General features: G+C 43.5%; 1 protein-coding gene across 4 annotated transcripts in view; it reads left to right on the top strand.

Moving 5' to 3' along the window:
- Nucleotides 1-24,813, top strand: part of FGFR2 (fibroblast growth factor receptor 2) — an 83,119-nt gene that overhangs the window by 21,821 nt on the left and 36,485 nt on the right. For all 4 annotated transcript variants that reach the window (XM_083843730.1, XM_083843729.1, XM_083843728.1 and 1 more), the window contains 2 exons: nucleotides 5,634-5,803; nucleotides 12,435-12,558. In XM_083843730.1, coding sequence (XP_083699856.1) covers nucleotides 5,634-5,803; nucleotides 12,435-12,558 — 294 coding nt within the window. The remainder of the gene's footprint in view (nucleotides 1-5,633; nucleotides 5,804-12,434; nucleotides 12,559-24,813) is intronic.

Raw genomic sequence — 24,813 nt, 5'->3', positions numbered from 1 at the left:
TTAGATGCTCTTTAAAATGATAGAAGTAGTTAGCTGCCGGCGTGGCCCCGCCATCTGTTAGTGTGATTAACCCAGCCTGATTCACAGGTGCAGCCTGAAGTGGCTGAGATTAAGCAGCTGGAGGCTGCTCGGACAAAGGAATGCGGTGGCAGAGATAATTGGCGAGTTTGGAAAAGGGACATTGCTTTTAAAAGGAGTTGTGTAGGCAAAACGCCCAAGCAACATTAGTGTTCCTCTGAAAAGGGTTCATGGGTTCATTCCTTTTAGGAAACGTCCCTGTATCTGTTATCGCCTCAGAGTTTCGTTGGTGCTTGTCAGAAAAGGGCTTGTGATATTTTCGGTGTGCGAGGGATACTGCTGTGCTTCCAAGCCGTGCTAATAGAGATGAACTGTGAGCAAACGGATTTTAAAGTGCATATAGCGAGAGAAAAAAGACGAGGACCTGATTTCAAGGCAAGTGCAGTGTGACTTTGTGCTAACTGCCTTGCCTTTTGCTGAACGGGGAGAACTATCCTGCAGTATCTTCTGTAACACCGCTTGTGCTCTTGTAATACGAGCATCATTTCAAGCTACTGTTAATCCATCTGTAGTGAGGAGCTGGTGAAAAGCCTTTGACCACCTCTGTTTGCCGGGGATGGGCTGTGTGCTTTAGCAGGGGTCAGGCACACTTTCCCTGCTCAGAGTGAAAGATGCCTCTGAAGCGTGCGTGTTCAAACATCTCGGACGGCGGTGAGCGTGCAAAAACCCCTTGTAGTGTAGAACCATGGAAGCAAGTCCTTCTGAGAGTGCCCTTCAGTAAGGTGTCCACAGGTTCTGGCTCTCCCTTCAGGCTGCAGATGGGCGCTGGGCACAGCACCGCCGGCCTTCTGGGGTCTGAGCTCTCAGCGGTGAGAGCGGGAGCCGGAGGAAGGGCTGTGACACCGCAACTCTGCAAACAGTCTGTTTTCAATGAAAACTTGCATCGCTGTAACTCAGTTGGATTAATACGACTTTGCTGAAAGATGGTTGTGATTTGGCAAGATCAGAGCTGCATGATAGTTTGGGGTGGGACTCGGTTTGGTGCCTTTGCAAGCTGCCGGAGCTTGTGAGCCTGGTATCTCGTAAGCCTTCCCACCAGTATTCCTGGCCGTTCCCCTTCTAGGTTTTATGTCGCGCCCAGAAGGTCAGATCGAATTTAGGAAACTGAACTTCAGGGCAGGTTGAAAAGTGAAGGCGGAGGAGTGGTCTAAGTCCATCCTGAGAGTGCTGCGGGGTGGCAGTGGTGCGAAACGGTCAAACATCCCTTACTGCCTTCCTGGGCAGAGCCTGGGGACCTCAGGGTCCCACCAGTCCTTGGTTGCTACCCTTTGAGAGAAGAGCTCTTGGAGCGTTTCCTGAACCACGGTTTGAGCATCGCAGATCTAAAACCGTTTAACTGATAATTTACATGCAAATTACAGCTGTGATCATTAAGGATAAGCGGTGGAAATTGGCCTGGTTATGCCTTCAGTGATGGAAACAAAAGGCCATAGTCTTCAAAGGTTGTTGCTTTTTGATGAAACAATTCTGATAAAGTCCAGCTGTCTTGGCATGTTAATTATGACGTGATGAGGCAGGAAATGGCTGTAGTGCCTTCCACAGGAAACTGAACCTTGGCATTCTCATTCCTGCATATTTAAAACCAAAGCAAACCTTTTAGAGCTGTTTTATTTACGAGTGGAAGTATTCTTTTAAGCTCTTTTATTTGCTTTGCCTCCGTTACAAACATGTTTTCCGAGGCCAAGGTTTTCAAAGGCAGGCAGAGGGACCGAGGAGGAAATCTAGGCTGCTTTTCAAGGCTACCCCAAAATAAAAGCGCTCCTGAAGGATGGAGGCTGGAGGTGGCTCAGCAGCAGCCTGCTCTGGGGAGGCGAGGGCGCTCGCACGTACACGTGCCCGTTCGGCCCGTGTGTGTTTTTAAGTAAAAGGCATGCACGGCAGACTTCACTCTGTGTTTGGTGTCCTCCTAGCTTGACAGAGATTTCAGCTGTCTGAAAAAACAACGTGCTAGATTTGTTCCAGACTGCATCCTGAATAGCTTTTTATTACTTCCAGCTTTTGTCGGAGTGATTAGTGCTCGTGGTGAAGGTGTAGGGTTGGTTCCCCTGCAAAACAGACCTCTCTCTCCCCAAAATGGCTTTGTTGGCAACTCAGTTTTTACCTTCATTGCCCTAAAGAGGTGCGTCAGCTTGGTGCTGGGGCATCACCTCCATGGATGTTGACCTGGGGCTTCCTATTACAAGCCCTGGCCATTGTCGCTTCCCGCTGGTGGCAGTGAAGAATGCTTTGCTGGTACTCGTTGCTTCATCGTCATCATGATTTTGGGAGGTAACCTGACTTTCAGGCTGCTGTTATCCTGGCTCTCTGTGCTCAGTGCTGGCAAGGCAACAGCTGTCGTGATGGCTGCACTCAGGCTGAGATGCTCAGACCGACAGGAATTTTCTAGAGAGTAGCCCTGAAGATGCTGCTATTCTGCCTTGAACTCTGCTCAGGCGACTGGAAGCTTTGTGGATTTTTTCTTTCCTTATCACCCTTTAAACAATTTCTTCTGGGCCAAGCAATGGTAAATTGGCACCGAGAACAAAAAGTATCTAAATGTAATCCACATGCTGTGCTTTTCATGCCTTGAAGAATTTCAGAAAGGATAAAACAAGGTTCAAATTCATCAAATCCTGCAGAGTGGAAACCCGCTCAAGGGAGCAGCAAAAATTGGATGCTGCCTAGAAGTGGTTTTTAATTAAAGGTCAAATACAAGTGTACTGAAAACCTTGGGGTAGCTTGGGGTGGTCGTTTCAGGTGCACTGACGTGCTCAAGGTGCTTCTCAGGCAGGCTTGGGCTTGGCTACTCCTGTATTTCTTTGTATTACATATGTGAAGAAAAAAAATAATAATCAGGGAATCCTGAAGTGAAGTGGTCCCCTGGGCTGCCTAATTTCAATTTCACAAGCAGGAGATTTGCCTGATTAGATGTAATGCATTTGCAGCGGAGCGCGGTGCGGGTCAGCAGGATATTTTCTTCCCTAATGAGAGCTCGAAAAGCCATCAGGAATTCCCACCCCTTCCCCTGCTGCTCGCTGCCGCTGCGCCGGGCTTGGCCCCGATGTTAGTGGGAACTCCTGCCAGGGGTGCTGCCTCCCTTCACCCGTCCCGTAGGCAAAGGGGGGATGGAGATGGTCTGTGTGGGGTTGGCAGTGGTCGGTGTGTGCTGGTAAACTACATTTATTCTTCGTTTTAGCAAATCTGGATGGTTTTGCCCTCAAGAGAAATAAAAGCGGAAAAGGTGCTTTTAGGTTTTGAGAAGTTAATCTGTGAAGAGAAATGCCACGTGTCGCAGAAGGGCTGTGACTGTTAGGGTTTGCAGATATTGCTGCCTTTCTCTTTTCCCTTAACCACCCTGGTGAGCTGCCAGTACGTGTTGCTGCTATCCAGTGAAAAACGGCAGGGTATCCTGACGCGCTTTCAGGCCGTGGTTTCAGCATGTGATGTCCGCATGTTTTTCCTCAGAGTTCCCCTGTAATTCAGGAACATTACGGAGCCTGCTGATGTGAGCCTTGTGCAAGCTTTCCAAGCACAGTCCTTCCTCCCAGCCCAGAGTTTCCCTCCCGTTTCTCTGTGTCCATTCCTCTTCGTTCCTGCCTGCATCCTCCCAGCCTTTTCTCTGCTCCCACCTCTCCCACTGAGCGAAGCGTTTCCTCTCTGTGCATTTCTTGTATACAAGGATTACCTGGGCGCTTCTTTACACGATTTTTTTTAAAGGGTGTGGGGGTTGTTGGACAAGGGATTACGTGCCAGACAACCGGAGCGTGAGCATACTTCATTGCAAGCTGGTACTCGTGTAAAGTATTTGTGTAAAAACCTGGCTGCGTGGAGCGGCCTGGTTGTGGGAGCTGCTTGTTGGTGGCCAGATCCTGACCAACTCCCATGCCCTGGTCCTGGGCTGTGCTCTGCTGGGAGCTTCCCGCTGGGCTGGGCGCCGTGACTTTCTTGTGCTGGGCTCACTGAGATGCCAGTATAACCAGTTTGGGATGGTTGATGACCTGACCTGCCTCGGTTGGCTTTGTGGACACCACGGGTAGGCCCGGTATTGGTCCTGTGATACGTTTTTAGCCATCCAGAGAAAATATCCTTGTAATGTATCAGTAGGAACCTGTGATTGCCTTCACCTGGTACAGACCTAATGTAATTTGGTCTTTGCGTGTAGTTGGTAATTCCTTTGGTTGGCTTTGTTTAAAGGCTTCTGTTGTTTTAATGCGATCCTGGTTTTAGCAAATAGCATTAACAGTGAATTTCCTTGCATCTCTAATTCACTTTAGTCCATGTAACAATTTCTTAGCGCGGTAGTTAAATTTCCAATAGTTACCTGATTTTCTGTTTTGATTACATGCACAAATTTGCTTTGCTTTTCTACTTCATTAATTTTAACACTAATTGCTACTTCGGGGAAAAAAAATCACTTATCGTTCTTAGCATCGTTTTAAGGCTTGCTTTTGGAATGTTTTCTTTATACAGAGAGAGATGTTGTTAAAGGATTTATTCCTGTATTTTCTATCCAGCTGTATTTTTATTTAGGGAGGAGGGTGGCAGGATTTCTGAGTTTGTGCTGATTGTAAGAACGGCAATAAATATTTGAGGAGCGGAAGAGTTTATTTATAGTGGAGTGTAAGGCTGCTAATGAAGGAAATGAAACAGGGCTGAGAGAAATGGAGTTATTTTTCTGGACCCCTCTAGTCCTAAAAATTCCAGGCTAATCTGATTTGCTTCAGGAAAATGCCATTGTGGAAGGAATTAATGTTTCCTAGTATTAACCAGATCTTGAATATTTAACTTTTTTCAGCTGTTATGGGGATACAACCAAAGCAATATCAGGAAGGCACCATGCAATGTAGCCAAAGCGGTGTGTGGCTCCAGAGCGTGGGGTGATCTTGGGTATTTCAAGTAAAAATTTATTGGGTAAAAGGAGGTGGGCAGATGTGTATTTTGATGCGCTGTGTTGACAAAAACAACAAAATGAGTTGCTGAGTTTTGCTTATCCATGATTTCTGGTTCGGTTTCCTCGTCTTTGGTTAAGATTTCAGGAGTATATTCCCTTTGCAAATATATTTTAACGGCTTCTCAACAGCACAGTTAGCTTTGCCATGTTGGTCTGTGAGCGTTAGCAGGCTCCTAGGCAGGTAGGTGTGCTTATCCCCCTTCAAACGTGTGGGGACAGGATTAAGGCTGAAGCTTCATTTTGGTCTTCTGCCTTTGTCTCTCTTCAAAACTGGGGTTGGAGAATTCAAAGTTTGCTGAGTGCTCGCAGTAACTCAGCTTGAGGTCTCAAGCCTCTGATCAGTGGGGTCTGCTGAAAACTGCCTTACTCAACATCCACAAAACAAAGGATATCTGTGGTTAATTATTGGAATTTTGTCATAAATTATCTACTCCAGGCTGCAGACTGAGCCGTTTGCAAAATTCTGGTCAACACTTGCAGCATATGATTTCCAGTCCTGTACTCTTCCTAAACCACGCTGTCCCCACTAAACCAAGTGCGGCAGCCCTTCCCATCTGCGGAAGGGGCTGGAAAGGGAGCTCGGATGCTGAGCACTGACATTTCTGCACGCTTCTCCTCCCAACAGGGGCACCCTATTGGACTCACACGGACAAAATGGAGAAAAGGTTACATGCAGTGCCAGCGGCCAACACCGTCAAGTTCCGTTGCCCAGCCATGGGAAACCCAACACCAACCATGCGATGGCTGAAAAATGGGAAAGAATTTAAACAAGAACATCGTATTGGCGGCTATAAGGTAAGATCTCATTATGTTATTTTGCAATTTCTGTTCTTGACCAAGGCTTGAATAAGAAATCAAAAAAAACTTGCTGAAGTCAACAGAAAATCTTTTTTAATGGACTTGGATCAAATTTAGACGCAAAAAAAAAAGTAATTGTTTTCTTCTGGGGAAGGGTGGGTGGTTTCTCTGGCTGTTAGTGAGCTTTAACTTATTTTTTTTCTTAAATTCAATACCAGTTCAGCTAAGGATTATTTATAATGACTTATTTGGAAAACTAAAGACTGACACTGCAAAACACAGTAAGATGTGAAGGCTTTACTCCATTTGTTTTCAGCTGCATTGTTAAAACCATGACTATCTGCAGGGGTGATTATACGCAGTTTAATAACGGAAGGGTCGGAAGTCAAAAGTTATTATTTTCTATAGAGTTTATGGTCTGTGAAACTGAAATGGGAAGCAGAATTTGAGGGAAAGTAACAGCAATTACTTACAGGGGTTTGTTTGAATTTTAAATAGCTTCAGATTAGACGCTTCATTCGAAGTTGGTGGTTACTGATTAAGAGAGAGGTTCGGGGAGGCCAGCTCTTTCTCTGGCTTAGTGCACGGACCTTTAACCTCCAGGTATCTGCCTAGGGCAGGTCAGAAGTCAGAACTGGGTCATCTTATCCCCGGAATGGGAGTGCATGGCTTGGATGGCGGATTGCTGTTCATACGTGCCCCTTGCCATCCTGCCCCAGCTTTCTGAGCTACCTGGATCTCTTCTGGGAGCTTTCCATCCACGGCTTCTCATGCCCCTGGTGCCCTGATGGAGCAAGCGTGGATGTTGCTTCATGTGCCGTTGACTCAGATCCTGCTTGGTACAAAAAAATATGTTTTCCAGTGCAGAGGAGAACAAGCCATAGCCTCCTTTCCTCTGTAACTAGATTTACTGTAGAAAGTGTCAATTTTTCCAACGTTTGTGTTAGCAGAGAATGAAGCCCAGAAAATTTCCCCGCGTGAACACTAATTATCTAAGTAGACTTTTCCATCTGTTTGCTTACACCATAAATTGCTGTTGCTTATGAGTGTACACCTGGCAGCACCTTCTGCCTTTCATAATGCTATGGAGTGTTAACGAATTGGCTACAATTCAGTGGTTTTCACCTTTCTCACAGTGCTTATTTAAAAAAAAAAAAAGCCAATTAAAAAACCCCTTAATCCTGTCTTGGAAAATAATAGTAACTGTTGCAGTACTGACTGAGACATTGTTTGCACTCTTTACGTCTCATGAAGGGGAAATGCAGATATTACTCTTGAAAACCGTGAAAGAAAATCAGTGTCTCGCAAGACAGGACGGAGATACCTGATCTCTCTGGTTTGGGAGAGTGATCTGTGGTGGGGTAAACCTACCACCACCGCTAGCCTGTGTCAGGCACCTGGTTGAGCCCATTCATACTCTGTAGCAGATACACACAAAGTGGCACAAATTAAATTTTGGTCTTGTATATGAAATGCGTACAATTTCCTAGCTATGTATGTGCTCAGGGAAGAAACAACAGATGCCAATTTTTAAAGCCAGCTGGATAAGTGAAGTATATACCTATAATTCTAAATCATAAAACTTCTTACATCTCTTTAGAGGAAAAAAAAAGGGGGGGGGGACACAGCTGTGGATTTTAGGCTTTTTTGTTGCTTGTAAATGCATCACATTTAAAATGATCCGGAAACATTTACTTATTGTCATTCTGCTTATCAAACCAAAGTATGTTCCAGATTCAGCTGGTGTTTTGAATACCTGTGTTTTTAAGGTGGAAATTTTTTTTTTTTCAATGGATGTCCATTAAAGAATGAGGTCTCCAGAGCTTCTAGAGGCTGTGTCCTGTATTTGTTGGAGGAGCTGTATGTGGTCTCTTTGGGCTTACTCAAAATTGTTGTGGAATGGGGAGAATTGTATTTTCTTGACAACTGCAAACAAACAAACTTGCAGTGAAGGAATCCTCGGAAAGGAGTGAGTCTTCCCTTCTTCGCCTATGTTCAGCCAGCTGGAATGGCAGCCCATGATAATTCTTGTACACCGGATGGTCCTGAGTGTAGGCATTGCAACAAGTAAAGCATTTCTGCTGTAGATCTTCATACACAAAATACTTGGAGTGCCTAGAAGAGCTGGAACCTGGCCATACAGCCATTACCAGTTGACCTAACACTGTCCATTCCTTTTGGGAGAGATGGTCATGACTTTAAGAACAAGGAAAGGGAAGGAAAATGTGAAGTTTTCCAGTAATCCTCCAGCCACCTCTCTCCTGCTGCTAAGAAATCTCTTCCTTGTATGCTCTTTATCACAATCAGATAGTGGCCTGTAGCACTTTGTCCCTCTGACTGGGGAATGTCTTGAGTCAATTTACATTCAGGCAGGCTAGCAGAAGGGCGTATGCGCTGGCCAAGATAGCTCCCAGAGCGAAATTCCTCCGCTGTGACTAATTCTGGGTGGTGAAATTCAAAATCGAACCTCTTATGATTTTTCAAGGCATATCTGAAGTTCCCACAGCGAGGAGAAGAGGAATGGTTATTGAATTTCTAAACCCTTATTAGGCATTTTTTTTATGCCTTCCCAAAAGTGATGATAATTCTTGCTTGTGCGTTTTAAGGCATTTTAAGATTTCTTGGGGTGAATACTCTACACCATTTATGTGAGACCACAGCAGCCTTCACTTTTGTGTACACCACCCAGAAAGCAAATGTACTTGTGTCAGTGGCTACTGTTTAAGTATTAACAGGTGTGTGTTTTCACATATGCGTTTTGATAAGCTTCATCACTGCAGTGGTCTTTCACACGTTTAAATTCAGTCAGGTAAATACAGAGAAAAGGAAAGAAAGGTGACTATATAGGAACTGCAGAAACCTGGGGCTTTTGTGGGGATGTTTTGCACTTGTTCTGTTAGCCTGAGCTGTAGCAGCTCACCTGAAGTGTGCTGATTTTTGTGGGGTATCAGATTTTGGTTTCTGACATTGTGTTGATTTTTTTTTTTGAAATTCTTTTAAAGTTGATCCATTTGTACCATTATTATTATTACTTTTTTTCTAAATGACAGCTTTTCATCATATATCTGGTTACTGAGGATGTTTTGTATTTTTAAAATTAGCAGAACTTTCCACATTTTTTTATATGATACTCCAAAAGCCAAGAATTTCTATGAGATTTTCCTTGCCCTTTTACATTTTGATTCTAGTTTGGGTTTGCTCGCTGCCAAGCTATATCTAAAGGATGCAGTTGCATATATTTGATATTGATGATTTAGTTTAAAAATTAAGTTGTTTGGAGACACTGTCTGGAAGGTTTGGTTAAAGAAAATTGTGGAGGAAATTGCCCAAAAAAGCATCTCAGTAATTTGCTAGAAGTGTCAATACATGGTCAGGCAAAACCCATACTGAGATTATATTTATTGTCCTAACACTTTTGCGGAGAAAGTGCCCTCTTGGGCACTGGGGTTAAGTATTGTGAAGCGCAGATGCAGCATGAAAATGGTATTGCAAAGCAGAAAGTTTTTTTTTTTTTTTTTTTTTTTTTAAAAAAAGAGTGCAAAAACTGTTATTAAACTATGGCAACGAAGCATTTGAAGGGTCAAGCTATGATTCATGATACTTGGAATGGAGTTGTTCCCTGAATTTTGCCCTATTTCAAGAACAGGCCATTACAAATTGGAAGGGATGCTCTGAAGGCTATGTGATGGGCTGCGTGGGTATTCTCAAGGGTTTTGAACAAAGTTAATAGCAGGGCTTCAGGAAACAAAATAGCAGAAATAACAGGATAATAACTGGCAAAGACCTAGTCAGGTTGGAGAACTGGAGAAATTTTCTAAAACTGACAACTCTGTGGCTGTGGGCACTTGTCCTTTTCTGGAGCCCATCTGCCTGGTGAGGATGCTCCCACTTTCAGTGATTTGTTGCTGTTCTCACGTGTGTTTCTTCTTTTCCTTCTCCCCTTTCTAGTGGATTAGTTCTCATAAACTCCCCAATATGTTCTGCCTTCCAGACAAGCTCATGTCATCTTTCTGAACGGACCCAGCTGCTATTACCCAGGGAAAGTTGTTAGGGAATATTTGGAGAGCTGCAGGATCGCTGTCTTCACCAGGAGGGCTTTAACCTGCCTTCCCAAGAGAGCATCTCTTAGGTACCTCTAACCTCTGCAGCTTCAGGCACAGGGTTCTTTTGGTTTGCTTTTCCCAAAAAGACCATCCCTGTTCATCCAGATGCAGAAAGCAGGGTCTGGGCGCTGTTGAAGCACTGCTTTGAAACGAGCTTTTACGTGGCCTGGTGTGGTTTCGGTGATGGTTTTCAGTAGTGGCACCGAAGAGAGCCTTCCTGGGGTTAGGTGGTTAGGGCTGGGTGTTATAAAAGGCCCCGTTAACACAGCCTGCGTGGTCACGGTGTCGCATACGGGGTGGCTGCAGGGACGTGGCAGGATCGTAGTGTGCCTTGGAATGAGGGGCTCAGTCTGGGAGCCGTCAGCAGGGGAAGCCGCCGTCATCCCCGGCAAAGGCGCCTTCAGCTGGGCTTTGCAGTTGTAACCAGACAGCAGCAAGCCAACAAGCTGAATCTAGTTGAATCCAGATTCGTGACATAAATCCAGTTGTGTGACGATGTGTCATAAATGCTTTGGGCCTTCGCAGCAGTTGTTTAGCTTAAACTAAAGAGGCTTAAGCTGCTGTTTTAGTATAAAGATATTATCTCTTTCTCGTTGGAGTTGCGAGAAGGGAAATTACACAAATAGTTTTTAATGTTGCCATCCAGTATATCCACCTGTAGCTGTAAGTTATGTTTTCTTATTGAATGCCACACAATTTCTTGTGTTTTCCAATCAGTTGATTACTTAAAAAAGTGCAACAAAAACTGTAGCTTTTCTGGATCCGTGTTCTGTTCTTCCTGTTTTGCAATCAAATACGTTAAAAAATGCTCTGATTCTGAATTTTTAAATTTGTAATAGCAAAAAGTTCAGGTATCTTTGACCAAGTCTTTGCCGAAAGAGCTCATACAGTAAGATGTTCAATATATACAGCTGTTGTATTTCTTATTTGGCAGTGTTTTATGATAGTAGTTATTCCTGACCAAATGCTGTCTTTGAACGTCGCTGAGCAGAATAAGGAGATAATAGAATAGTATCGATAAGCTCTAGCTTTACAAACTTATTTCTGAGCTCCTGATGCTGTGAAAAAAAGCCAATGTATTCTTCTGATGCATACCACCAAAAGGGGGAGCTGGGGAGAGGGGCTGTAAGTTTGGGCTGGAGATTTTGGGGTCCTGTTGTCACACGTTTCTGCGACATTTGGTCAGCATCCATGCCCTTTACCTACTCCTTGGGGGCTTGCCTGCATTTTCTTTGTTTTTCAAAGCCCACATGGCCAATCGTTAGCTAGTGGGAGACCCTTAGAGAGGGCTCTTCTCAGCTTTGGGCTGAAGGCGTTTTTACTCCAGCAGGTGTGAGGGCTGCTGGCAGCGTGGATGCAGCCCTAGCAGCCTGTTCCTGCTGGAGGAGGACCTGTACAATAGGCGAGCACGAAGCAGGGTTTCAAACCTGTGGTTGTAATAATCTTTCAAGAACGTGTAGTTACTGGAAGTGTCACTATATGGTCCATAAATTTTTCTGGTATACAGCACTGAATTACTACTTTCCATTTGGATGATTAAAATTACTGTACCAGATTGTATTTTATTCCATTTGCTAAAACATGTACTTCGCAGTTTAAAAGCTGTACATTACAGCTACATGATGTTAAGATTTTTGAGCACTTTGTCAAAAATGTAATGCTGAAACAAGGGATTAATGGATAGCCAGCAAGAGGTCATTCTGGGAGCCAATTCATGATGCAGAGAATATATATGTGTACTGGATGACTCTATATCCTTCCAGTATTGGGCCGGATCCTATTTTCTGTGAGACCGTTGCCAACGCTCCTTTTGAGTTCAAATGGGAAAGGAATCAGCACCTTTAATACATTGTGTCCGAGAAGGATTGTATGAAATAAGCGTATATCCTTATATTCTGTTTCAGTGAGGGTTTCCTTCAAGCATTTTTCAGGAGGCCTTCATTTCTTTCAGCCCTATAGCAGTAAGAGATGCGGCCCCGCTGTTTCTTTAGGAGGGAGCCCAGGCATTGCCCCTCTTTGTATTTTGTTTCTCCAAAATACGGGCTGTGTAATTGAGCTATTAGAGCAAAAAGCAGACTGGGATGTTAGGGGATCATATCTATCCCATATTGCTTGTGGGTAGTTAAGATTACCAGATGATTGTTTGGAGACAGATGAGAAATATCTGGAGGGTGTGAATTCACATTGGAGTGGATTGAGAGGTAAGCCCGGTACGATGACTGCTGCTAATTGGTGCCATCGTCATAAGCCTGGTAGGACTGGATGTGCGCTGAAGTCTGAAGTGCTCAAATTAGGGATGAGGTATGTTTATAATGGGGTACATGAAAACTTCTGTACCTGTGCTGTACCCAATCAGGCATAAATAAAGCATTTAAATGTCAGGAACTGTTAAACGAGCACCAAAGAGACTAATTTTAAACATGGACTACAAAAGATGAATTAATTTGTGAAAATAGTTGTTTTGGAGGGCGAGATGGGGATGCTGTGCTAGGGAAGATCTCAATTTCTGTCTGCAACCCCACCAGGTCCGCAACCAGCACTGGAGTCTCATCATGGAGAGCGTAGTCCCGTCTGATAAAGGAAATTATACGTGCATCGTGGAAAACCAGTACGGCTCCATCAATCACACGTACCATCTTGACGTTGTCGGTAAGTAACCGCCTGTCAAATACGTGGCGATGTTTTTAATTAATGACTGATTTCTATATTAAAACATTTAGAACTAGGCTGATACATTTTGTGTCAGTTTTGAAGATGATTTCATGGTAGTCTGAAGATAGGAATCCACTGCATAGCAATTCCTGCGTAACTTAATGTATTCGCTTGTCTCATTCGTGTCTGCACGACTAATCTGCCCATACCTAGGCAAAGCTGTAATATCTGTGTGTGCAAGTAAGCTCTTGTTAATTGCTTGTTGCTGCGATACACCTAAAAGCTTACCACAAAGAACAGATACTAAATACTAATGCAATTTTAATTATTAGTATTACAACTTAATTATTACTGGTACGATTGTATTGGCATCAACTTTAATAACTGCAGTTGTGAAAACTGTCAAGTGATCCTTGAGATGGCTGATACTACAGCTGAAATAATCCTCTTAGGAAATGCTAGATATTGACTTCGGGGAAGCCAATGCAGATCTGGATTGCAGAGAAGGTACTTGGCATTCGCAGCACTATAAGGAGGTCTGAATGCAGCACGTTACATGGGCTATGGGCCGTTCCTGAGACACAGACAGCAAAAATTACGAAGTGTTTCACCTGAGGACAAATTCTAAAAAGCTGTGTGAGTTCTTAATAGCAGTTGTGTTGTGATTTAGCAGCACTACTAAGCATATGCTTAGTAATATTAACTTAATACCAAAATCCTGTTGACTTTAATAAGGCTTACACATTTATTAAAGTGCTTAGCTAAATTAGGGCTTGAAATCTCAGGAGCTGATTCTATTCACCCCTAGTCTTGCTGATTAGCCTGGATGGGTGTGAGTAGATTTATTGAATCTGCAGGGATTGCTATCCACAGTAATCAGTTTGGCTATTATAACAGGACTTGGCAGTAGTAATTTTGGGGATCTGAGCTGCAGTTTCTAAAGTGTGTCTGAATGGACTTTGGTCTCCCCAGGCTTGTGGGGTGGTCTGATCTTCACAAGCTCTGGGAGTAAAACTTTGGTCAATCAGTACTGAAAGCAAAAATAAATATGATTATTGTAAGTGATTTTTGGCTGGTGATCGGAAGCCCAACTTCTCTTCTAGAGCAAATCTTGTTGTAAGTTTGGGTGTAGTTGGACAAAGCAATGACAAAATTTTCATTTTGCATTCTGTAGATTCATTTTTTACATGAATGAAAAATGCATCCCTTGTGTTGTTTTGGATGCTCTTTACTAGTACCTTACTTTGTCCTGGACCACTTTAATCTGCAGAAACTCCCAAATCTAAAGGGGAGTCGTGCAGCAGAGAAGGAGGGAGAGAATTTTGTGATGGGGATACTGTCAGGCTGCAGCCCTACTTGTACACTGAAGTCTTCAAAGATGGTCTGAACCACCCAACTCCCCTATCCCTGTTCTTTAGGTAGTTAACACCAAAAACAGACTGAGGATTTTTATAGCATTAGCAATATTTTGTCATCCTCAGTAGGATGAACCATGCATATTGTTGAGGTGAAACCGAGTGACTCGTAGAGCCGTTCTTGTTTGAACACTTGTTGAATACCATTTATTGAGGGTGCAGCAGTGGCTGCCAGAGCTGGTAATACACGGCTCCCCGTGTGCCCCGGTGTGGTGTGGAGCTGCTCGCCCTGGCTGGACTTACAGGGGGAGAATGTAAGGGGGTGGCCAGCTGAGGGATTTGTGGAGGTTTTTTCTTCATTTGTTTTGCTATTTGCTTAATCCTTTAGGGGAGCCTAGATTGATTCAACTTCGTTTTTGCTAAAAGGTGCTTTTAGTAGGCTGCATGAGATGAAGAAGTCTCTTGCAATATTGGGATTTTACCTTGCTCAAACAAAAATAGTTAAAAATCCCCCTTCCCCTCTGTTCCCTGATCCTTTTCCTTGTTGCCTTTGAGGTCCCAGTCTGCTTCACGGTGACTGTAAATTTCTGTACCCAGTTTTTCTTTCTAGCAAATGTGTTCATGGATGATGCAGTCACTTGAGCAAATATTTGTCAGAAGCCCTCTCACCTCCTCTCCCTTTGAGCCTTTTGAATGCCTTACATTGAGGAATATTATGCAAAAGTTTATTTTTCCTGGCAGTAAATTATAGTAACCTGCATGAATGAATGGAATGGCAATAAGGATTAAGTCATTTATTTAAATGTCTATTGCTTTCCTATAGAGAGGCAGAAAAGTAAATAGTGAGGTCAAGTTCTTCAAAAGCAACTGGCGACTTGGGGTGCTGGGTACCAATGTCATATTCATGGCACCCAAAGGAGACCTGATTTTCCCTGGGGGAATATTCAACATTTTCTGACACTTAGGCCCTAGGAGATGGGAAAGCAAATGTCCAGAAGTCACTTCTGCAAAGCACAGCTGGTGTTTTGGAGCTCAGCATGCTTCATCATTTTATTCCCTTTTTGCATTTAGTTTGAGTGAAAGAGTGTAATTGTTAGTTTACTTTGAAAACATACATATGGGATTGTGCACCCTAAGATAACTAATACTGTGCATTGAATTTGCTGAGAGTCTCTCAAGAGATGCTGCACAGGAACTGTAACCTGAAAGGGGCATTGATGCTAGCAAGCTTGTCCGTTTCCGTGTTGCTGAAAGCTTTCAGTAATTGTGGAGGTTGGGCAAGAAATTGCTGAAGCAGTAAATTACAACAGCCAGAAGGGGAAACTCTGACTGTTTTTTCTAGTTAAGACAGTTCTACAGAAGTTAATTTTCTGCCTTTTTTTGTTTCTCTTTTTTCTCCATATGAATTTTCCATTCCCATAGGGTTGTGCAGAGTTATGGATGTTTGTTTAGAGGCTATTGCATATGTAGACCGCATCTTACAAACTTCAGGTCATAATTTTAGGCCAGGTTGTGTGTGGAAAACTGTCAGTTGAAAGCCTCTGAAATTGCTTTTCCTACATGGTTTAACTGATTCCAGAGTTGATTAAGTGTAAGTAATAGCAAATGGTATTAAACATGGTAATGTATTATATGAACACAAGCATCTGACTATATGGTGTAATGTAGAGAACCCTCTGATTATGTCACAGATTTGGGAGGTATCCCAGCAAAAATCGTGCCAAAGAATGACACAATGCTAGTTAGGAATATCCAGTATTACTTGATGCCAATTACTTTCCAAACCTTGAACTCTTTCGACAGTTAAAAGCCTGGAGCCAGCAGGGCTGAGAAGTTTTTCAGCCCCAATGTAGGTGTGAAGTATTCTCGTTTTTACCTTGTAATTACTTGCAAGAACTCTCTTAAAACAGTCAGCTCTGCTCAGATGGTCTCATTCAAATTTACAAACCTGGCAAAACAGTCGTACTGAATTTTTTACAATGGGAGTAGAAAATACTGCCGAATAAAGCAGCTCCTCTGTGTAACACCAAATACTTGTCTGCATTGACAGTGTGAGCAGGGAACAGTCCAGGGAAGTTGGGCAGGATATTCTGTGCTGGATGATGTTATTCTTTAAAAGTTCAGGACACCTGCATGGGCTGCCTTCTCCTTCCCTAAGCAAGGACTGGAGCAGGCTGCAGGGTTCTGCAGATAAGGTGGTGGTACCAGTGGAAAATTGTGGCCATGCAAAACGCTGTTGGGAAGGGAGAGGAGCAGTCTCCAGCTATTCATTGGAGTACTACCCAGAGGCTTCAATTAATATCAGATATTTGTTGCCGGAGGCATCATGCCAGCGCACAGTAATTACTTACAACCTAAATGCAGAGACTGGGGGAAGGAAATGTCACTGTCCATTTTATAGATGAAAAAACAGCTGTAAAGCGATGAAATTTCTAGCCCTGGGTCACACAGGAAGCTGGTGGCAGAGCAAAAAAATAAAGCTTGTACTTGAGTCCTCCTCCAACACTTTAATTAAAAGAATTATTTCCTTTGTAAAGTTCAGCCCATCAGCTGGTTTTTACACGCAGCTCAAGTGCCTTTTTCTTTCTTTCTTTCTTTTTTTTTTTTTTTTGTGTGTTTAATGGCAGGTAGAAGCTCACATTTTCATAGTAAGCGTGCTAATAGACTAACTCAGTTCTCATTAAACATATATAAAGTCATACAGTCTTAAGGGAGAATGATTGAAAACTATGTGGTTTGCACTTATGAGTCGTATTGTAGTGAATCCGGGTTGTAGGAAGCAACGTGGGAATGTAGCCACTGAGACCTGTACATAATTAGATCACTCTTGGATTGCAATTATCACTAGAGTACTATTTCAGCAGCGGCAGTTCTGTTTGAGCGTGGAAGTAACTAATTGAATTTATATTTTAACTGCAAAAAAGGTTAGTCTTTAACACGCATAGTGCAGGTAGCCATTTCTGTCCTATTTAATGTCATCATCCAGGGAAACAAAAGATTGGTTTGGTTTCAGATGGAGTTCTGCACATTACCTCATTTACTGGGTCTTACACGCAGCTGCCATGGCACGACACATCTCTCAAGAATGTGGAGTGAGGAGACTCTGCTGTTTACTATAAAGCTGAACATAACATATCACAAATAATATATATATATATAAAATATACACGATAATATATAAGATATACAGTGTATGTAATATATATTACAAATAAATATATTTATATAAGTCCTTTTGCAACCAGTTTAGCTGTACATTGAGTTTCTAGTTTGCCTGATAGCCGTGCCTTTGGTTCACATCACGCAGGAATGAGCTCCAGAGCTAGAACAGTACCATGCAGTTGTCCCTTAGCAGTAGTTCGTATTTTCATATAAAAACATGGCAAGGATAAATTCTTGCCCAGAAAGTATTTTAAATGACTCTCAGCTTAAAGCTTGTGCCCTAGAAATTCTGCATATGAGTGGTTTTCCTGGTGGGTGCGCAGAAAAACACTTGTATTCTGAACTCTTGGAGGTTTAGGGGGCTTTAGGGTGAATATTACTCATGCTTTTTACAGCATGTTATTAAACAAACAAAATTTTGTTAAAATGGAATCTTCTTTTTCATCTTGACACTTATTCACTGTTTATATTTCCTTTAGTTTAGGCATAAGAAAACCTTTGCTTCCTTTTTTTTTTTTTCCGAGTCAGTTTTTATTTTTGGATTTTCCTATGCTCTCAGAATCTCTAGTTGTGACCATGATATGGATACATATATATAAAAATATTTTTTTTAAAGACGTTTCCACGTTGTCATTCCTGAATTCATAAAAACATATGCGTTATTATTTGTTTTTGCCTAGACTTTGTTTTGTCGAAATTCAGAATTAGTTTACCTTGACTACAGAACATTCCTTAATTTCCAGACTTTTGTTTTTAGGATTCAGGTTACATATGGAAAAGGCACTGACACCAGCTAGATACCTGCACTGTGCGTTGCATCACCTGGTGCCTGTCAGGAGTTAAATGCAGGTATTGCTACCAAGCCTCAGCTTGTGTTTCTGGCAGATGGGGCTGTAGTTGTTGACGATCCTAGCGCAGACAAGCTTCGGCTTGACATCCTCACCCAGGTGCCTGCGGTCCAGGACATGACGAGACAGGGGCTGCAAGCGTGAAGGCATCCACACCAATGCTTGCCCTAAGGTGTTTGGTTAGGCCGAGAGGGAAGAAGATTTTGTTTCATGTGCTGATAAGCCTGAGTGTGGACTTTACACCTGGCACTAGGCTTTTGGCAAGGTGCGTGTATCTGAGACAAAATTACGCAAATTGTTCGGTGCTGGAGGCTGTGCGGTTCGCTCCCGAAAACAAAGGCCGCAGTGTGATGGTTCAGCTGAGGGAAAAGGAAAGCTCGCGCCTCCCCCCACCCGCCTTCCTTAATAAGGCAAAAAATACTCCCAAACCCTAGTTTTATAGCGCTAAAGCTTCTGATTTCATTGGAGTAGTCTGGCTAAATTACATTTTATGGACAAATACTAGTGTCATTACTTCATCTGCTGGGTGAGCACTGCATTTGTCATGTTTGGAGCGCTTTCTGCAGAGCCTGCTGTGGGAGGACTGGTCTCCCTGTCCCATTTTCTGTCTTATTGCAGCCCCAAGGCAGGTATTTCTCTTCCTTTTGATGACTGATGAACAGGATATTGTTTCAGCCCTGTTATTATCATTTTTAATCATGCCTCCTAATTCCTGCAATATCACACTCGTGGAAGTACAAGTAGGAATTTGCAGGGGCTGCCTGAAGATGCTAGGCAGACTGCTGTGTTGTTCAACGTGCAGTTGGCACGTGTTGAAAGCCACGTCTGTGCCTGCAGATAATCCCACTGCCACTTTCTACCAGTGAGACACATTTTAACTGGGATGCTCGCCCTTGGGGGCGAGAGTTTCCCTGGGATGCTCACCCCCAAGGTTGGGTTTGGGGGATTAAACTAGGGGTAAAAGAGGTGTAGCAGTGGTGGAAGTGGACGGAGATGGCACCGAACAAGTAGATTGAAGTGGTAGATATCAAGGGTTGTGTGCGGCTGTAGTGAGGCTGGGGGCAATGGGACTGGGCAGATACTGCAGTGAAAGGGTGTGGGGGCTCTTCCCAGGGTGTTACAGTGCAGGAGAGAAAAGACCTTGAGGGATAGATAGGTACTGGTGGGAGATAGATAAGAGTGTGAGACACCTGGGAGTACCAAAGGGTGGACAAATCAGCGAAATGTGCAATTCTGTGGCTCTTAAGTAAAGCTTATCCTGACAGCCTGCATGCGGGCGTCCTCTCCTCTCTCTGCTGTGCAAACCACCGTGCCGCTTGAAATCCAGAGGTGGCTGGATTTCATAGCTTTTCTGGATTTTGAGTCATTAGGTCATCTTTGGGTTACTCCTGCTCCCATGGTGCAGCTTTAACAGCAGTTGCTGCATTTAAACGTAGAAATGAAGTAAAATATAATGCAATTATAATTTAAAAGCCACATTAAAAAATCGTAGTTTGTTAAGCACTTTTGAATATTGAACTGCTCTGTAAATATAAAATATTATGATTATTTTTTCAGGTTGCTATTTAAAAGGTTGCATGAATATGTAAAAAATTTTGACTGTTCATGGAAGAAAAAATACTGATACTATCAGAGTTTGATCTGAATGAAGAACTCAATACAACTTTATAGTAGTTGGAATAGAATTGTTTTTTGCCATTTTTACAAGGTACTTGTAGAAGTCTAAAGCATGCATTTGCAGGGATTTTTGATCACCATTGTAAACTGAGTGATCAAAACAGTTGTTCGAAAATTGTTCATGTATTCTGTATTTACAAGTTGACACGTATATTAATTCACTGTAAACAACTGATAGATGGACAGATGCGAATAAATATCTGTGCTGATTTTGCATTTGTAAGAAGTTGTCGATTAGGAAACATATGCTGCAAATCAGAACAAAACAGGCATAGAAGAGAGATCAAAAACTGTAAAAATAAGAGGAAAAAAAAAATCTTGTTTTGAAGCACAAAGTTTGTGTTCAAGCATGCCCAGCCTAAGTGTTTTTCATTAAAGCTGTTGCATATTCTGTCTTGAAAACTTTGCCTGATTGTGCTTGAATTGCTGGAAATGTAATGGCACATAATATATAATCTGGTCTTCCTGAGAACAGTAAAGGAACGTGTCAGCATCTGGTCTGATGCTCAGAAGAGGCTGCAGATTCCATGTAGCAGAAACAAGCGTGATTCTGGTGGTGGGACATCAGGCCATGTGATGGTAAAATCCCTTGTGATGTCCTTGTGATAATTTTCAAACCCGTGTACCTCAATATAGTGAGTGTGCTGCAGGAAAAAAAAATTTAAAGGTTTACATAATCTTTTTTGTTTTTACTTTGAAGGCAGAGCTGCTTGCAGGAAAAGAAATTTGGAGGATGAAAAAATATGCAGTCAAGTCACAATAACAGCAGCAAAAGTCACTCCTGCTGCATGCTTTATGGTATTGGTGGGTGTACTGATGAGTTAAACCCACTGCAGCTGGGAGAGGGCATCATCCCTGTAGGAGAGATGCTATTTGCTAGGCATATGGTAAACCTTTGGCAGAGCCTGCTGGGGAGCCCAGTGCAGCCGTGCTGGACCCCAGCATTGTCTCTGTGGTTATGGTGGAGCAGCTGAGTGCTGGGAGCTGTGCACAGTACAAAGGATGATATCTCCACGCATAAAAAATAATGCAGTCTCTGGAAATGGCCAGAGCAATAAAATTTTACCACTTGTCTGTGAGAAAGTTACAAGTAGTTTTTCATTTTCTCTTGCAGTCTCTTTTAGGGCACGTTGGAAAGAATTTCAATGAAAATTTCAGCTCCTCATTGTTCCGTTTCCCATGCTTTTCTCAAACCAAAGTAAGGACTCTCCCCTCTTTGTTCAGACGTGCACGAAGCTTTTGCTTATGCACGTGCTATGTGAGGGGTATGGCAAGGGAGCCCCAGGATCAGCATTGTACAACTTTCTGCTGTGACTTTTTTTGTCCCACAACGTTGGTGAAACCTATGTCACCCTGACAACAAGGACAAACTGGTCCTAAAGCCCTGTTGATGGTTTCACATTTTGCAACAAGATCGTTCATGTCGTCTGCCTTAGCCCTTGACTTGCTGGAGACTCCTCTGTCTCATTTAACCCCCCCATATATGTGTGAGCTGAAAGGATAGTTTTTAGCTAGTTCTGATTGTAATTTTTCTACCCTTTCCACCAACATCGAGCTTTGTGCTGAGCCAAATCAATCTTGCTGCAGCTTTTTTTTTCTTCCCGGCTTGCTGCCATATGAGAAAAGGTGTGCAGATGAACTGATGCTGTAAAGGTGTTATGCAGAGATGAATTTTAGCTAAAATGCACATAGGACAGCAAGTGATAGCTATGCTGTAGAGCTATCCAAAGAGACAGATGGGAGAACATCAGCGGGAGCTTTGCCTGCTGGAAAAACACTGCCATTACTTCCAGTTGGAGGTGAAGGTGGTAAAGCCAAGGACAAAGAGTTTGAATATACCTGATTTGTTTCTGCAAAGATTTAAAAAGGCACTGCCTTCTACTTGACTGATCTTGGTAAGGAGGAGGGTTTAGGTAGCACGGGAGGTTGGATGGGATGGTAAACGTTTTGCTAAGGGTAGGAAGATGCTTGACAAAATGTTAGCCTTTAGGATGCAAGTTGTTTAATAATCAGTGTTAAAATATTTAATTTAATGAGAAAGTAGTGTTCAGTGACAGCAGGGAATATACGGGGCCTGGTCCCTTGGTGTCTTACTTCAGGCTGTTTTCTGATTTTGGTCCCTGATGGACGTTTGGGCCCTGTAATTAGCACTGAAGAAGTGTGTGGCACAACTGTGGAAAGAAATACCTCACCTTTATATCAAAGGCACCTAAATTACAGGAGAGAGGGAGAATAGAAAGTGGTTGAGGAGGTTAGCCCCATCACTAGCCCCATGGCCAGGTCCCTGTGCTGCTCTGGGCCTAGCTGGGTTGACGTGTGAGGGCCGGGAGCTCCAGCTGCAGTGACACCCCTTGGAGCTCTTGGCTCTGAGGCTGCTTCTTCGAGTAGCGTTGGCCCGATAGGAAACGCTACACAGGGAGACTCCTGCTGCACAGGAATGCTGGATAGCACGAATGCTTGTTGGCTAGCACCTATTGGTGAAAGATGCCAAAATTTGTAAGGCATGATTTCACTAGCACTGGTAATGCTGGTCTGATCCACAGGCTATTCTGCTAGTCTGTCTGAAAGGCTCCTGCTCTTTGTCAAGTGCTCTTGCCAGGGATGGTCTTAATCTCCCAGCGTTTAATGACAGTGATCTGTTACTCCTTGTAGCCTTAAAGCATCTTCTGGTTTTGCAGAGAGCTTGCAAAGAGAGCATTGTCTCTGACACACTGTGGATGATACCTTGATGCGTATAAATTACCTCCGGGGTGGTGATTTGAGGGGTGTGTATGTATGTTCGTATAAATGGAACATGACAGTTCAGCAGCACTTCTGAATTGGCTATAAACAACACGCAGTGCTTCATATTGTGCAGAAGGGAAACCAAACTGACGTGCATCTGGTAGAAGCTACTCAGCTCCTGGCTCACGTATGTACCGTGTATGACATTCATTAGTAGAGGCATTTTGCCTACACCTGCTTGGTTGTTTCTGATCTTCTGCAAGAGCAGCCAGCACCCAACCTTATTCCTCCACACCGCTGAGCAAACAGTGGAGGTAGCAGTGTTTTCCTTCCAGCCTTTCATGGAGCACAGGCCCCTGTAAGCAACTGCTTATTGCTGGAGAAGGGAAGTGAAGGTTTGGCTTGGCCTGTGTGTAGAAAGCTACCCTGAAGGAGGAAATTCCTGTGGGGACTCTGACATCTGTTTGGTTAGACCCCTCCTATGCCACTCCACCTAGAGGTATGGAAAGCAAGTGTCGTTTCAAGTCAGGTCCTTCATATGAACTTGGATGATGCTGGATTTATAGGGAAACTTGTTTTGCAGTTCCTCAGGCCTTGGCTGCTCCTGGAACTCTCCTCAAAGGCGCTCTGTAATTCAGAGAGCAAAAGTTAATCCCAGGCTCCGAGTACTCATGAACTGGGGCCGGATTAGCAGCTTGTGTAGGTGAGGTCTTTCCTGAAGGACAGTGACGGTCATGCCTCTCCTTCCAAACCAGTTCCTTGTCTGTCAGGCAGAACAGGACAGAAACATGAAGGGTCTTTGCTCACTGAATGGTGAGAGATTCATAAGAATTAATCTTTTTTAATGGTTGATATTTAAACCAGATTGGTAGTGATCACAGATTGGTGCACTGTGCTCAGTCCAGTGGCTTTAGTATATGCCCTCACCCGATGGTAAGTATCCACACCTCCAAAAAAAATCATCAGAGCCAGCAGTAACAGTTTGCATGTGTACAGTCTCATCAGGGATGACAAAAATTGAATGAGTGTAGAGACTGAATGACTTGTGCAGGTAGAGAGAATTGTTCCCTCAAACTGCAGCTGAAATGCTCATCAGTGGCTTCGTTTGGCTATTTCTGAGCTGCCTGACCATGTGCTGCTGTTGTGAAGAAACAATATTTCAGCTCTGAGGTGGCATGGTGTGCACTGGCCCTGTGAGAAGGTTGGGAGGTTTCACCTCCCCGTCAACCCCAGGCAATGGTGAAGTTACCATATGGCTGTGTTTTCCTTTGGAGCAGTTTTGATAGTCCTGTGGGAATAGTCTGGAAGATGAGCAGGCTCTGGGTGACCCCAGAGACGGGTGATGCTGTCATCTTCCCACTCCATGAGGCTTGTCCATGGGCCTATTGGTGGCGTGAGGGATATCAGGCAGGTGTGTATCCATGGGTGTGCTGCCTTGTTGGATAGGGGAGGATACGTGCAGTTCATTCAAGGAAGGAACCTTGTAGCAGGGTGTTCCTCCAGCCATTCTCCGAGCTTGGCTGCCTTCTGGGACCTCCCATGTTAGGTACGTGGCTCAGCAGAAGCACTGGGAGAGTGCTGCCAATACGATGAGGATGAAACATGGGAGAAATATTTCAGTCCAAATGTATGGTAGAAAAGCCTGTGATGAAAAGGCTGAAGAGTCAGTCCTGCAAGTCTGGGAAGCCAAAGCCATGGAAAGTGCATGTGATTGCAGTCTAGCATAAAAGACTATAGGATGATTTTTGAGACCCATAATTTAAAGGATAATTGACATTTTCCAAAGCAATAGATGTTGCACGATGGCTGGATATGCAGAACCTCTACCAAAGGCTATCGATCCACAATGGTTACTGATGCCACAGTGGTTGCTGATGCCACACTTGGAGGCATCCTTGGAGGGAGCTCTGTAGCTTCACAGTGTTAGCTGTCAAGATGACTCCTAAGCATTCAGTAACATTTCAAAACTGATATTAAAGGCTCTGGAAAATGTGTCTGTCTAATGAAAAATTGTGGAAAAGAATTGGATTACTTTTTCTTTTATTTACCCATTTTAATAGAGGGTCTCTCCATTGTCCCCAGAACTCTTGCATTTGCTATTCAGCTTTTATTTCCTTAGCTTGCACTTGAATCACACATTTGCAAGGAGAGGAAACAGGCACATTCAAAAGGAGAAAATAAGAGTAGTTTTCATTTTTTTGAAATGAATCAATTGCCTTATCCAAAGCCCATTGAATTCCATGTGAGTTATTCCCCTGACTTCAATGGGCTTTGGTTCTGGCTTTTAGCTCCCATGAAAGGTCCTGAACTGTCTGTCCTGGGGTGACAGGGAGGCTTGGATAGACAATTACCAGAGCTCTTCTCAGCCCTTGGCACAGCCAGGTTGCTAAGGAGACTTGGCCTCTGGATAGGACCCGGAGTTCACCCCTTCCGGGGTTATTGTCTCCTCTCCCTGCCAGCGCACTCCAGTAGCGGCAGTGGCAATT

The sequence above is a fragment of the Anser anser genome (genome assembly GCF_964211835.1).
Source record: "Anser anser genome assembly, chromosome: 7".
In the NCBI taxonomy this organism is placed as follows: domain Eukaryota; kingdom Metazoa; phylum Chordata; class Aves; order Anseriformes; family Anatidae; genus Anser; species Anser anser.
Note: the sequence above shows the minus strand (reverse complement) of the source record. Positions and strands in the feature narration are given on the sequence as shown.